Source organism: Onychomys torridus, chromosome 1, assembly GCF_903995425.1.
Source record: "Onychomys torridus chromosome 1, mOncTor1.1, whole genome shotgun sequence".
NCBI lineage: Eukaryota > Metazoa > Chordata > Mammalia > Rodentia > Cricetidae > Onychomys > Onychomys torridus.
Genome location: NC_050443.1, coordinates 165,282,386 through 165,296,506, shown reverse-complemented (window position 1 = coordinate 165,296,506; position 14,121 = coordinate 165,282,386). Strand labels below are relative to the sequence as shown.

The following is a 14,121-nucleotide window of genomic DNA, read 5'->3' as shown; positions in this document are numbered from 1 at the left end:
GCTCCAGATCAGTTAGAGACTCTGTCTCAAAGAAATGAAGCTGGACAGTGCCTGAGGAATGATACCCAAGGCAGACACCCAAGACACCTCCACATACACAGAGTTCAATGAAAGCTCTCTACTGGATCCTAGAACAAAATCTACAAAAGAACCCTTTTACAACCCAAGTTGTGGTGGATACTTGAAGACATTTAATTACTCATATGAGTCAAGACATGTGACCACAGTGTTTAGAATCACACTGAGTTGTTTTATTCTTCTTGGTCTGGGCTGGGACTGGGGCTCAGTAAGTCAAGAACTTGTTACCCACCCCAGCACGAGGACCCTAGTTTGAATCTCTAATACTCACATAAAAGCTGGGGCACAGTGTCACAGGTTTCTATAGCCCCAGCTGCTTGCTGCCGCTGGCTAGCTGCCTGGTGAAACAGCAAGCTTTGGGTTCAGTGAGAGACCCTGTCACAAGGAATAAAACAGAGATAGAACAGGGCACCCTCCTCCGGCTTCCACAAGCACACAAGTGCGTTACATATGCATACAAATAAACAAAAACCAACAAATACCTTTTTGAATGAAGAATAATGAGCTGGAGAGATGGCTCAGCAGTTAAGAGCACTTGCTGCTCTTGCAAAGTTTGCTTTCCAGCACCCATATCAAGGGATCTGATGCCATCTCTGGACACACAGAGCATACACTCACACACACACATAAGATCTTAAAAGTACATAAGAATGGCCCATGAAAGGTTCATTTCTCCCCCTCCTTAGTTTAGACAAACTAATACCTCTCTGGGCTCAGGCCCCGGTCACAGTGACAGGGTTAAATACACCAAGAAAGCTGAGATCGTCAGTAAACATTAGACCACTGCGGTGCCTCCCTCGGAACGGGGGAAGAAAACTGAGATCAACCAGCATGCCAAGTACACTGGCTCCTTCTGTGTCAAGACCAAGACGAGGAGACGGGCAGTGGGCGTCGGGCACTGTGGTTGCACATGCGAACGGTGGTGTGATGCTCAGGACCTGTAACGTCACTTCTGCTGTCACAATCAAGTCTGCCACCAAGAACCAATGGAGCTAAAAGACCAGCAGAAGCTGCCCTTTCAGACACCCCCAGCCTGCAACAAATGTGTTAGTTTAAGTAAAAATAAAGAAATAAACCAGACGGCGGTGGCACACGCCTTTAATCCCAGCACTTGGAGGCAGAGCCAGGTGGATCTCTGTGAGTTCAGGGCCAGCCAGTCTGGTCTACAGAACAAGATCCAAGACAGGCACCAAAACTACACAGAGAAACCCTGTCTCAATAAACAAAAAGAAAGAAAGAAAGAAAGAAAGAAAGAAAGAAAGAAAGAAAGAAAGAAAAAGAAAAGGATGAAAGGTAGGTCTAAGCAACCTTTTCTCTTTATTGTGTCCCTCTAGAAGGACCATCCTGCACTCAGGGAGCTTCAACCACACTGGTCTCACACGGCAGGAGGTTATAATTGGGCACATAAGGAACCCTAGAGCCAACTCAAGGTTACTGAGGCAAAAGAAACTGTCTGTCAAAGTCAAGGATAAGAGCTGAACTCACTCAGAATTCTGAGACTTTCCTAGACTTTCTTTGAACTCATAGAGATCCACCTGCCTCCGCTCTGCCTCCCAGGTGCTGGGATTAAAGGTGTGTACCACCACTGCCCAGTGAGATTTCTTTTAAAAGATGAATCTGCCCTTAGAATTCATCTCAGTGTTTTATAGGCCTAAACATTCTTAAATTCCTAATTGAAATTTCATGGACCATGCTAACCTCATCTCTTCCCCTGTTGCCCAAACCAGAGAACAAATCCAGATCTCCCTGCATGCCTGGCAAGGATTTGACCAGCTCCATCTCCAGCCCCAGGCTTGTTGAAAGTCTGAATTATCAGCTCCTGATTAGAAGGACCAAGATTTCTGTGTCCCTTCAACTTACTGTCATTGGTCCTTCCTTTAATGTTCATAACTTCTTTAATATGAGACCTAGAAACAAATGCAGCATTTCCCTAAAAGTTTAATCAGATTGCCTTTTATAAAGGAGGAGGAGGCCTATTCACATCTCTTAGTTCTGCTTAAAAAAAAAAAAAAAAAAACACCAGTTAAGACAGACCAGGAGAGTCACTGTGATGTCAATCATCAGGGTGAACTGAGGTCAAATTTATTATTCATTTTATTCTTCATTCAATTACAGAAAGAAAGAAAAAAGTTTGAAGACAGGTACATGAAGAGTATTCCTACCAAATTTGACTTGACAATCTTTTGACACAGTGCTCTACTTCTGACCACTAGGTGGCACCAGAACTCTGAAGTAGTGAAATAGAAAAACGAGTGATTTGCTGTGAACCTCAGATTAATACCTTCTAAAACGCACACTTCGAAGTAATCTAGATTGTGGCGCCTTTGCCATCCTCCCGTAATCTCTGCACGGGGGAAGAGCGGGTTTAAAAGCCTGTGTGAGCCGTTCTTCCGCCGCCCGCTCCCGCTGAGCTCGGTGCTGGCCTTCGATCTAGCAGGGTTTCTTTCTGCCGCAGCAGGCTCCCGCGCCGTCACGTGCATGTCTGGGCTTCACCTTGTCAGATTCCTCTGCAAGCTTGAATGGATCTCTGATTATATCCTGTCAAGAGGCAAACCAGAATGAAAGGACAAAGCGGTTTTGATGTACCCAAACACTGATATTTCTGTCTGATTTGGGCTGATTTCCCAAGGAGGGAGATAAAACGTTACAGTACCATCCAGACCTTGGAGGAGCACCGTCACTCTAGAATTAAGATGACCTTTAAAGATAAGTCTGGTGGCACATAATTCTACCCCTGCTTCCAGCAATGGGACCAAACAGGAATTAATCCCCCTACCTTGAACAGTCTTTAGACTGCAGAAGGATAAGGACTTTATTTAAGGCAGTGAGTTGGAGGCCAGCCTGGGCTACAAACTAAGGAACCAAAGATGGCCTTTTCAGATTCACTCCTCCAGGGTAAATTTTACTCTAAAGACTGTTCAAGGCAGAGGGGATTAATTCCTGTTTGTTTTTGTTTTGGAGACAGAGTTCCAATGTAGCTCAGGCTGGCCTCCAACTCTCTAAGATACTAAGGGATTACTGAGATTACATACATATGCCACTACTAACTTACGTTGTACTGGGGTTGAACCCAGGGCTCTGTGTGTGCAATCACTCTACCAACTGAACTAGATCTCCAGTCCCAACGGGGCTTTATCGTTGTTGTGTTGAGACAGGCTTACACTGTAGCCCAGGTTTACCCGGAACTCTTGGTGATCCTCCTGCCTCAGTATCCTAAGTGTTGAAGCTACCATACCCTGTTTAAAAGTAGTTTCTGCTGGGCCAGGGCAGTTCATTTCACCCAACTGATTCTGCTCTGTGAGATTCTCATAAGGGTGTGCCTTTTTACCTTTGGAACTAAAATTCTGAAATGCTAAAACTTCCCTGCTTATGCCTTAGCCTCCGGAAATATGTACATAAGACAAGAAGTTAAGTTGGAGGTACCAGTACACCCATGGATGTCCAGATTAGAGATGGCCATCCACAGTCACTCTGACCTTGGAGCACAGAGTACAGTTCTCTAAGGAGACACAGTTGTCTTTAGCTTTTCCTTTTACCTCCAAATGAGCTGCTTCTTATAGTAGCCCCAGCGGACCAGGAGCCAACTGGGGCCGAAGATAAGGAACCAGGGGCACGAACAAGCCTCCTTAAGGAAGATAAGCTGCTAAGTTCCCACTTCTGCTATGACTGATGGGCATCCCAACAGGAGCATGTACGGAGGCCGTTAGAGAGACTGACAGCCTCGTTCGAACAGTGGTCACACCCTCGCTTGTCCTCAGTTTCCACTTTTCGTTTATGTTAAGGGTTTACTTATTCTTATTTTACAAGTATGGGTGTTTTCCTTGAATGGATGTCTGTGCACCCCAAGTGTGCAATGCCTGTGGGAGCCAGAAGTCAGATCCCCCAGAACTGGAGTCACAGAAGGTTGTGAGCTGCCATGTGGGTGCTAGGAATCAAACCTAGGTCCTCTGCAAAAGAAACAAGTGCTCTTAATTAGTGAGCCATCTGTCTGTCCATCCTATTTCCACCTTTCTAATGTCAAAAGGTCATCCTGGACCTGGGCTTTGTATCCAGCAGAACAGCAGAGCTGCTGTTCCTGCTGCCACTGAGCCCTTACCTCCATGGCACACCTTTCTCTTTGGGGCACTGGGGGCCCTTCTCCAGGGCACGCCTTTCCCTTTGGGGCACTGATGGTTCATGGTAAGTAGAGTTAGCCACTGTTCTCTCTGACTCATAAAAATCATCTCCAGAGGCCAGGAGAAGGCTCAGTAGGAAAAGTGTTCACCGCAGAAGCATGAGGGCCTAAGTTCCAATATTAGCATCTACATAAAAGGCCAGACATGGCTGCACAGGCCTGCAACTCCAGCACTGAACAGGTTGGAGACAGGATCCCTGGAGCTCACTGGTCATCCAGTCTAGCTGAAACAATGAGCTGCAAGTTCAGTGTATGAGCCTGTGCCCCAAAAACAGGGCCGGGAGTGATAGAGACAGATACCAGATGTTTACCTGTACTCTCTGCACACGCACACACATGCATGTCCACCTGTGTGTGCATATATATACACACATGCACACATATGCACACACCACACAAACATACACAAAAATGATTTTTCATACCCTTATTCCCTTTCGGTGTTCTATCTACTAATAGGAACATATCAACATCATTTCCAAATGTGTGTTTCTGGGTCCTGAACGACTAGAATGAAATGGGAGTTGGGTGCATCTGAACAAGCACCCCTTGCAGAACAAGCCCCTGTGGTTCTGTAGAAAGGATGCAGGGGTGCAGCACGCTGGCTGAAGTGCCCACTCTAGAAGCAGATGTGTGTTCTAATTTCTAGCTGTGTGGTCTTGAATGAGGAAGTTCATCTCCCTGCATCTCAGCTTCTTCATCGGTAGGAGGAGCATCACAAAGGTCATTGTGAGGACTACACAGCACCTTGAACACGTGACTGTCCCATAAATCTTAGCACTGCTAAGTTGTTCCACCTGCTCATGATCTCACCACCATTCCTACTGGCTGCAGCAAGACATTCCGGCACAAACCGGCTTGCATCATTTCAGATGCTGCCTTGTCTTAACCTTGTAACTCTCTGATTTGATACAAGGTCTCCTATAATCCAGGCTGGCCTTGAATATGTAGCTGAAGGTGGCCTTGAACTCCTGATCTTCCTGCCTCTGTCTCTCACTCCAGGCACATGCAACAATGTAACTTTTGAAATAGCTAAACTATACTTTACTTGTCAAGGATTTAAAAAGAGAAACAGGGTTAGAGAGGTAGCTCAATGGGAGTGTGCTTGCCCCGTGGGCACAACATCATGAGTTCAATTCCCAACCATGGAAGAGAGAGAGAGAGAGAGAGAGAGAGAGAGAGAGAGAGAGAGAGAGAGAGAGAGAATACAGAGAGGAAGAGGGAACAGAGGAGGAAGAGGAGGAGGTCTCAAGTCTTCCACTAGCCAATCAGTAGCAAATGAGCATCATTCAGAAACCAGCATCATCCACGTCTCCAGGCAGCTGCTGGAGGACAAATACAGTTTCCTACAGGCTCAGTACAGCAGGGTTTATCATCAAATTTTTCCATAAAAATGTTGACTATCTCCTCCTCCAAGGGAGTGCAAGGCTGTGTCTCTAGGTCACACAGCTGTTTCATCCTGATGCCCGGCTGGCTGCAAACACTGGAAGAGTGATAACTTGAGAGATATAGTGTGTGTCCACCTCTTTCTACGCCTCTAACCTTACTCTGAAACTGGGAACACATGCTACCGAGTAAGGTCCTAGCTTGCTGCTGGGTGGGCCGGAGGCAAAGAGTAAGATAAGAAATAGGTCCAAGCTGTTATCTTGCAGTGAGAATGGACGTGGAAGGCTAGAATACCAGGGAAGAGAGGCTTGAGGGAGAAACTGAGGCTGCTGATAGAGGTTGGTGACTCTTCTTCGCCTATGAGCCTTGCCTTTTTAGTTGGCCTTATGGGAGTCAAGAGGCCAGCAGAAAGGCAGAGCGTGCGCCAGTGTGGGAAGGCTGTCCACTCAAGGAACCACACACTCGGTACTGTATTGATGTACAAGGCATGTCACATTGAATCTGAAAAGTGAGAGCCTGGAACATGGAGGCTGTGACATTTCTCTGCTGAGAAAATTAATAACAGTGTCAATTCATGTGGCCCTTAGGCAGCATCTGGATAGTGCCCACCACAACCAAAGAAATCATTGCAGTTCAGACTGGATCACTGGGGCACGAGAGAGACATGGTCAAATTTGTGGGGGGGCCTGCCAGGACAAAAGTACCCCGGAAGCCCTGAGGAAGCCCAGGACACTGCCCGAACTGAGCAGCAACAAACCACCCACACCCAGCATTGCAGGATCTGTGAAGGCATGTTCATGTACAGAACAGAAAACAGGCTGTCGAAAACACTCCTTGAGAACACCATGGTCCTTCTCCTCACCTCCTCATTCTACAGAATGCTTCTGATACAGGTCAGGCTATTGCCAACTTGGGACAGACGGATGTCCCAAGATGGCCAGGATGGCGTGTGATTTGTCACCAAGTCTGATAGGAAAAGGGACAAATCAAAGTGAGAAAAAGGGTTGGGGACTTGGCTCAGTGGTAGAGCGCTTGCCTAGCAAGTGCAAGGCCCTGGGTTCGGTCCTCAGCTCCAGAAAAAAAAAAAAAGTGAGAAAAAGAAATAGAGGGCAGGTTGAGACAAGAAGAAAGCAGATGTGATATGACTTGCTTTGGGCAGCTCTCCTGGGGAGACAGACCTACAAGCTCCTGGAGTCTCATGAGGCTTTGGGAAGGACCGTAAACCTCCACAAGAGGAACAGCATTTCCTAGGAAAGTGAGCAAGTTCTATAATCCAGCATTAACAGCAAAACAAGATGGATCCACCAACTCCCTGGGGCTAGGACTAGGGTCAGAGGTGCCTCATAGCAAGAGTTATAGAGAATGACTGGGGCTCACACAGAGCTGACTGGTTCTCAAAGACAAAGGTATGTGGGCACTGAAAGTATACGACCCCAAAGCAAGAACGTTCTGTAGGGTTGGGGACAGCTACAGAAGTTTGTAAGACAGAACCATGAACTGCGGTACTGACTACTGGGAGGCACCCCAATTCTGGAGGGTACTAAGAGATGGCTGTTTTGTTAGGAAAGATATGAGGAGTCCTGTGGGGGAATCAGAATCAAGATTTGGGAAGCCAAGGTGGGAGTGGGATGGGAAGCAAACCGGGACCTGCTCACCTATCTGCCCCTAGATGGAGAGAAGCAGAAAGCAGAACTAGCCGAGCGGTGGTGGCGCACGCCTTTAATCCCAGCACTCGGGAGGCAGAGCCAGGCAGATCTCTGTGAATTCGAGGCCAGCCTGGGCTACAGAGTGAGATCCAGGACAGGCTCCAAAACTACACAGAGAAGCCCTGTCTTGAAAAAAAAAAAAAAAAAAAAGAAAGGAAGGAAGGGAGGGAGGAAGGGAGGGAGGAAGAAGACCAAGCTATCAGACTGACATACTGAGATCAGAGAGACAACGAAAGATTCAGAGTGGGTTGGGATGTCACTGCTTGTCCACAGAGTCTCCAACAAGCCATGTAAAACTTAGAGAATGACTGTGGAGTATAGGGAGTCAATAAGGTAAGACCTAGTATCTATGCTGAGGTGCCTATGTTACCCAGGGACCCAGGGAAAAAAGACACATTCCCCCCTAGTGTGTGTGAACCTTTCTCAGCAATCCTACAGCACTAGACTCCCAAGACTGAGCGGCTTCTGTGCCCTCACTTGGCTCTTTCTCGGGACAGCGGAGTGACTCAGGGCCCCATTCCAAGCTGATATTATCTGGTCCCATTCTTGTAAAAGTAACCTGGGAAAAGAGGAAGGTTACAGTCTCTTGCAGAACACAGCAGGATGAAGGTGTATCTCTTCTGACAGAGGAGATAGGTCACTGACTCCAGCAAGATCCAAGGCCCCAGGCCACCCTTGAGGTTCCTAGGGGTAGCCAGATCAGATAAGACCCATTTGTTTCCAGGCAGAGCAGGAGATAAAACACAAGCTTGAGAGTTTCCTGTGCCCCCTGTGCCCCCTGTGCCCCCACACCTCCTGCATGGTAAACGATATACAGACATGTATAGGGATGGCCAAGGTGCAGATTCGGGGCACTCCTCTACTAGGTTTGCCAAAGCAGCTAGGTGTCACCTGTACAACAGATGGCATGAGCTGGGCTCTCCTGCAAGAACATGTGGTACCTTGCTCTAAGCTCTGGAGGGAGCTGAAACTGGATAGACATCAATTTCACGCCATGTACAATGTACGAACATAGAGAACAGACACAATCTTCACTGGTCACCATGCATACTGGCCTACTAGAAAGTCAGAGGGCAGACCCCCCACTAGATCTAGGCAGGGGAAGGTATGGAACCCACTTACTTACAAAGCCGCCTCCCCACCCCAGGGTATAGTGCTGGATGGGGTTTAACTTACACTGGAAATGTGAAGCATGCAGATAGGTCGGCTGGAAACCAAAGTGTCTACATTGCAGCACAACCTGCCACTGACACCATCTAGCTTTCCAGACAGGAGAAAATCGGGGCAGTCAATGGGCAAAATTCTGGGTGGTATGGTTGCCAGCGTGTGGGCATGACTGACGGTCAAGTGCGCTCATGACTAGGCAGTATACAGAGAACACACGTCATGGATGGCACAGTAGCAAGCAATACAATCACCTTACGGGCTTCACCAAGTCTTTCCTCTTAGGAAGATCACCAAAGTCTTGAGAACCTGTGCCAGACTGACAATTCCAGGAGCAGCCACCTCCAGGACATGCTGTTAGGGTAGTACCCAAACACATTGGGACATTTTTGTCTGCCACAGAACCCTTACACAGCTGGAGTGCTGTGGAACAATCTTTGTACTGTAAATATGCATTGCTCTTATCGGCTAATAAAGAGCTGACTGGCCAATGACTGGGCAGAATAAGGTTAGGCGGGAGAACCAGACTAAGAATGCTGAGAAGAAGAAGGGTGGAGTCAGAGGAGACTCCATGAGACGCAGAGCGAGCAGGATGGGAGAAAGTACATGCATGAGGTAAATGAGCCTCAGGGCAGCACATAGATTAGTAGAAATGAGTTAAATTATAAGAGCTAGCTAAAAACGAGCCTAAACTATTGACCAAGCATTTATAATTAATAGTAAGTCTCTGTGTGGTTATTTGGGGAGTGGCTAGCAGGACAGAGATGATTGGAGGTCTAGATGGAAACCCTGCCTACAAAGGAGAAAGAAAAGTTCGTGAAAGCAACAGGTTCAGACTCTGCGAGGCTCATATCTGTGGCTTAAGCTGAAGTCCCTAGAGAACATTAATAATTTAAAACACCTCTTACTGCCATGTCTGATCCTTAGGAGTACTTGGGGGCTCTGAGTCCTGCCCCAAAGACCATCCACTTCCAAGCTCTGCATATAGATTCTATGGAGTCAATACAAAGACAGACTGCCCTGCTATTTCATTCACTGTAAGCATTAAATCCATTACTCACACCTGTAACCTCAGCACCCGGTAAAGTAGAAGGAGGAGAATGGTAAGTTCAAGACAAGATTGGGCTACAAGGCAAGCCCACATCAAAAAAGATCTAAATAAATAATAAATAAATGCAGAGATGGGGAACAATATGGTAGTTTGAGGTGGCTTGTTCCCCTGGTAGGCTAGCTGTTCTTCCTCCAGTATTAGGTGTCTCCAGCTCTTCTAACTTGGTCCTTATTAATCTCATTAGACCCTTGTAGCCTCCATTTGGCTAGAAATTTGCATTCAGGCTTCCTTTCATCATTGTAGTCTTTAGTTGTTTTTTTGGCTAGTTTGTGTGTGTGTGTGTGTGTGTGTGTGTGTGTGTGTGTGTGTGTCCTGGAAGTGGGGCTATTAGCAAACCTAAATTCATGCCTAGCCAGTTTCTTATCCTTTTGTAGGAGAGATGCTAAACTGTCAATATTGCTCCAGTGACTCCGACAGAAAGGGTGGATTATGTCTTGATCCCCATTACTGTCATTTGCATAGGTGTCTGGCCTCTTCTCATATAGCGCTCCTACGGCTGCTGGGGACTTTCTTTACAAGTCGAACAAATGGCCTCATAGCACGCTGCCAGCACAGTACTAACACCCCTTGCAGGATCAGAGTGTACTGTGGCAGAAGAAGGCACGTGAAATAGAAAGAATTATAAGGAATGTTGTGATTGGTCTCTGAGCCGGGCAGTGGTGGCACCTGCCTTTAATCCCAGCACTAGGGGACAGAGGCAGGTGGATCTCTGGGAGCTCAAGGCCAGCCTGGGTCTACATAGTGGATCCTGTCTCAAACAACAACAACAAAAAGACTGACCTTGGTATGACTGCAACCATCTTCAGCTGTAACTACCATGGTTATTAACCCAAAGTAGCCTAAGAATCAGCATTGCCTGCAGCTTTTCAAAATGATAACAGATGAAAACCATCAGAGCAGCATAGAGCATCAGAGCCCAGCTCCATCAGAGCATAGAGCATCAGTGCCCAGCTCCATCAGAGCATAGACAGCATCAGTGCCCAGCTCCATCAGAGCATAGAGCATCAGTGCCCAGCTCCATCAGAGCATGGAGCATCAGTGCCCAGCTCCATCAGAGCAGACAGCATCAGTGCCCAGCTCCATCAGAGCAGCAGAGAGCATCAGTGTCCAGCTCCATCAGAGCATAGACAGCATCAGTGCCCAGCTCCATCAGAGCAGCATAGAGCATCAGTGCCCAGCTCCAAGATGCACCAGCCACTTTGATAAACTCCTAAGATAAAACAGGCACATCCCAGCTACAGTAAAGTCAGTCTGGCATTTCCACAGATACTCCTCTTTCTGGCCCTCATTTTAAGGCTCCTACCTATATTGCTGCTGCCTAGGACCACACTTCTGTCAGCAGACCATCAGTTAAGTGTACTGTGTGTAGACCTGGATCTGTCTGCTCTCCTCAGCGTCTCACATCAGTCCTCACACACTAGGACTCGGTGGTCTCACAGTAGGTCTCTAATGTATCGGATTCTCTTAACGAATGTGACGGGGAAATACCACAAGGCCTACCTGTATACCAGTGTATGCTCACTGTGTAAACCATAATAAAATACAAACAACAGAAAAGGAGAAAGTTTTGGGTAAAGATAATTTCTGAGACCAGAGTATAGGGTACATGGGAGAGCAATTACAGAATTCTGAAAAGAAGCCGGGCAGTGGTGGCGCACATCTGTAATCCCAGCACTTGGGAGGCAGAGCCAGGTGCATCTATGTGAGTTCGAGGCCAGCCTGGGCTACCAAGCAACTTCCAGGACTGCCAAGGCTACAAAGAGAAACCCTGTCTCAATATATATATATATTTGATACAAAGCAACTTTCAACATTTCAAAATAGTGAAGAAATGATGGTTATTTAATAAACAAAGTAAAACTTGGACTAGTTGATATTTGGACTAGCTGATATTTGGAATGAAATGTTATGGGCTCTATAGTTCAGAAACAGGACCCCAAAGTTTCTTCTACCAGAAAATTGTTCATTATGTCCTCAGGCTTCTAGGGAATTATTATCCAAGTACAAGAGTCCCCAAATGTTTCAAGGTTGAGGCTTTTATATATTTTTGGCTTGTCTCCCATGTATGGCCATATACATTTTCATTGGATGCTTTAAGTCACTGGGAAATAGCTGCAAGAATGAGATAGGATAGAAGGAGGTAAGGGGAGATGCGGTCAGTCTGTACCCATAGACAGGGAGCTACTGACCACCCCACATGTGCACACACAGACACCCACCAGCCCATGTGACTGTTTCCTGGACTTTTCTCTTCTTAGCCCTTGGGGGCCCCCTCCTTCCCCAACCAACCACAAATAGCCACTTTGAACCTAGCATGGTGGTCCATGTCTGTAATCCAGAACTTGGGAGATAGAGACAGGATGGTCAGGAGTTCATGTCATCTGGGCAACATAAAACTGTCTCAAAAGAAAAAGAGGGGTGTCACACTTCTATTTTACATTTTTGCTTTAGGTAGATTCCGTTCTCAGCACCTACATGGTGGGTCCCAACCATCTGTGACACCAGTTCCAAGGGATGCAACACTGTCTTCTAACCACCATAAGCACCAGGCACACACGTGGTGCACAGACCTCATACATGCAGGCAAAACACTCATACACATAAAATAAAATAAATAACAAATCTTTTTATTTATGACTAGAATGCAGTATTTACTAGTGAACATGTTTGAGGAAGGACAGCCCCGTGGAAGCCTGCCTAAATGAATGCCCATCACAGGTGTCTAGGAAATCATGTGTGACCCCGCAGCGGTTGGCCATGAGCCAGTCTTCAGACATGTTTTCAGACTCAGTCTCATTGAATTGAAAAAGCCCCACTTCTCTAAGAGATGGATCTTCTGGTGGTCTGAGAACTTGAATTTGGTCCCTCATAGGACCTCCATCACATGTTCCATGCTCTGCAGCTTGGCACAAATGGATGTAATGATCTGGCCATAGCAAACTTTTGCCCACTGTGCTCAAGGACTTCCTAAAGGCACCTTGCATCCTTGCCTGCAACCCTGACAGAATGGTCATAAGATCAAATACACGAATTTCACAGGGAAAAGGTTGTCTCCAAGGCGCCTCGGGGCAACCCACTCAAGCAACAGGCTACATATACCACCACCCTATCACAATATTTATGCTAAACTAAATTCCAAGATGTGAAAGCCAAGCCATAAAAAAAGAGGAAGAGAATCTTTATAACAGATTTGACGATAGATTCTTAGACATGATCCAGGAAGTACCAACAACTAAGGAAAAACCAAATGAGTTACTCAAAACCAAACTTGAAGACCTTTTGTGCAACCAGGGATACTATCAAGACAGTGGCGAGCTATATATCTGACAAGGCCTGGTATTCAGAACACATATGCACAAGTCTGGGGTGTAGGTCAGTGGTCAGAGCTTGCCTGCAGTGTGTAAGGTCCCGGGTTTAACACCAGCACCATAAAACAAAACAGTCAGAATACAAACATTTTTTTAAAAGAACTCTTACAACTTAATAGTAACAGACAACCAACACAATTTAAAAATGGGCCAAGACTTAATGAGGCATTTCCTCAAAGAAGATATGCAAACAGGCGCTAAGCACAGAGAAAGGTTCAACCCAGCTAGAAAGAAACTCAGATCAAAGCCATACAACTTGCCCCCCATGCTCCATTGCCAGCACCCACATAACCATCTTAACTCTAGTCCCAGGGGTCCAGATGCCCTCTTCTGACCTCTGCGGGCACCAGGCACATATGTGGTACACAAACGTACATACAGGCAAAACATTCATACACAAAAAAATAAAATTTAAAAAAAAATCTAGGGTTGGGGACTTAGCTCAGTGGTAAAGCATTTGCCTAGCAAGTGCAAGGCCCTGGGTTCGATCCTCAGCTCAAAAAAAAAAAAAAATCTAACACTAAAAAACTAATGAATAAGTCAGGTACACACCTTTAATCCCAACACTCCAGAGGCAAAGGCAGGCAGGTCTCTGTGAGTTTGAGGCCAGCCTGGTCTACAGAGTGAGATCCAGGACAGGACTGTTACATAGAGAAACCGTGTCTCAAAAAAATGAATAAATAAAATTTAAAAAGCCAAATGAATAAAATAGGCCTAACAACAGGTTAAGATGATTCATGAAATCATCTCTGATGTAATGTAAGGAGGCCAATTTCTTCAATTCCCAGTTCCCATCTGTCTTTTCTTGCCTTCTGGCTCTGGAACTTTCCAGTATCTGGGAAGCTTTCCTAGCTTTCCTTTCTTAAAACACAACTTTCTTAGCACAACTGCTTGCTGTTGCACAGGGTGGGCACTGGTGTATAACAGCTTTATTCTGGAAAGCTCCCATACTGATCAACTGCTTGCTGTTGCACAGGGTGGGCACTGATGTATATGTATTTATTCTGGAAAGCTCCCATACTGATCAACTGCTTGCTGTTGCACAGGGTGGGCACTGGTGTATATGTATTTATTCTGGAAAGTTCCCATACTGGTGAGAAGCCATGCCAACTCCTAGCTGCACAGCAGCAGAGA

The 14,121-nt window shown here is 46.3% G+C and overlaps 1 protein-coding gene across 1 annotated transcript in view; it reads right to left on the bottom strand.

Annotated features, from left to right (window-relative positions):
* Positions 1 to 2,126: 2,126 nt before the first annotated feature.
* The window catches only part of As3mt (arsenite methyltransferase), a 31,773-nt gene continuing 19,778 nt past the window's right edge, over positions 2,127 to 14,121 (bottom strand). Inside the window, exon 11 of the mRNA XM_036171658.1 lies at positions 2,127 to 2,616. Within this exon, the coding sequence (XP_036027551.1) occupies positions 2,509 to 2,616 (108 nt within the window). The 3' untranslated portion in view covers positions 2,127 to 2,508. The remainder of the gene's footprint in view (positions 2,617 to 14,121) is intronic.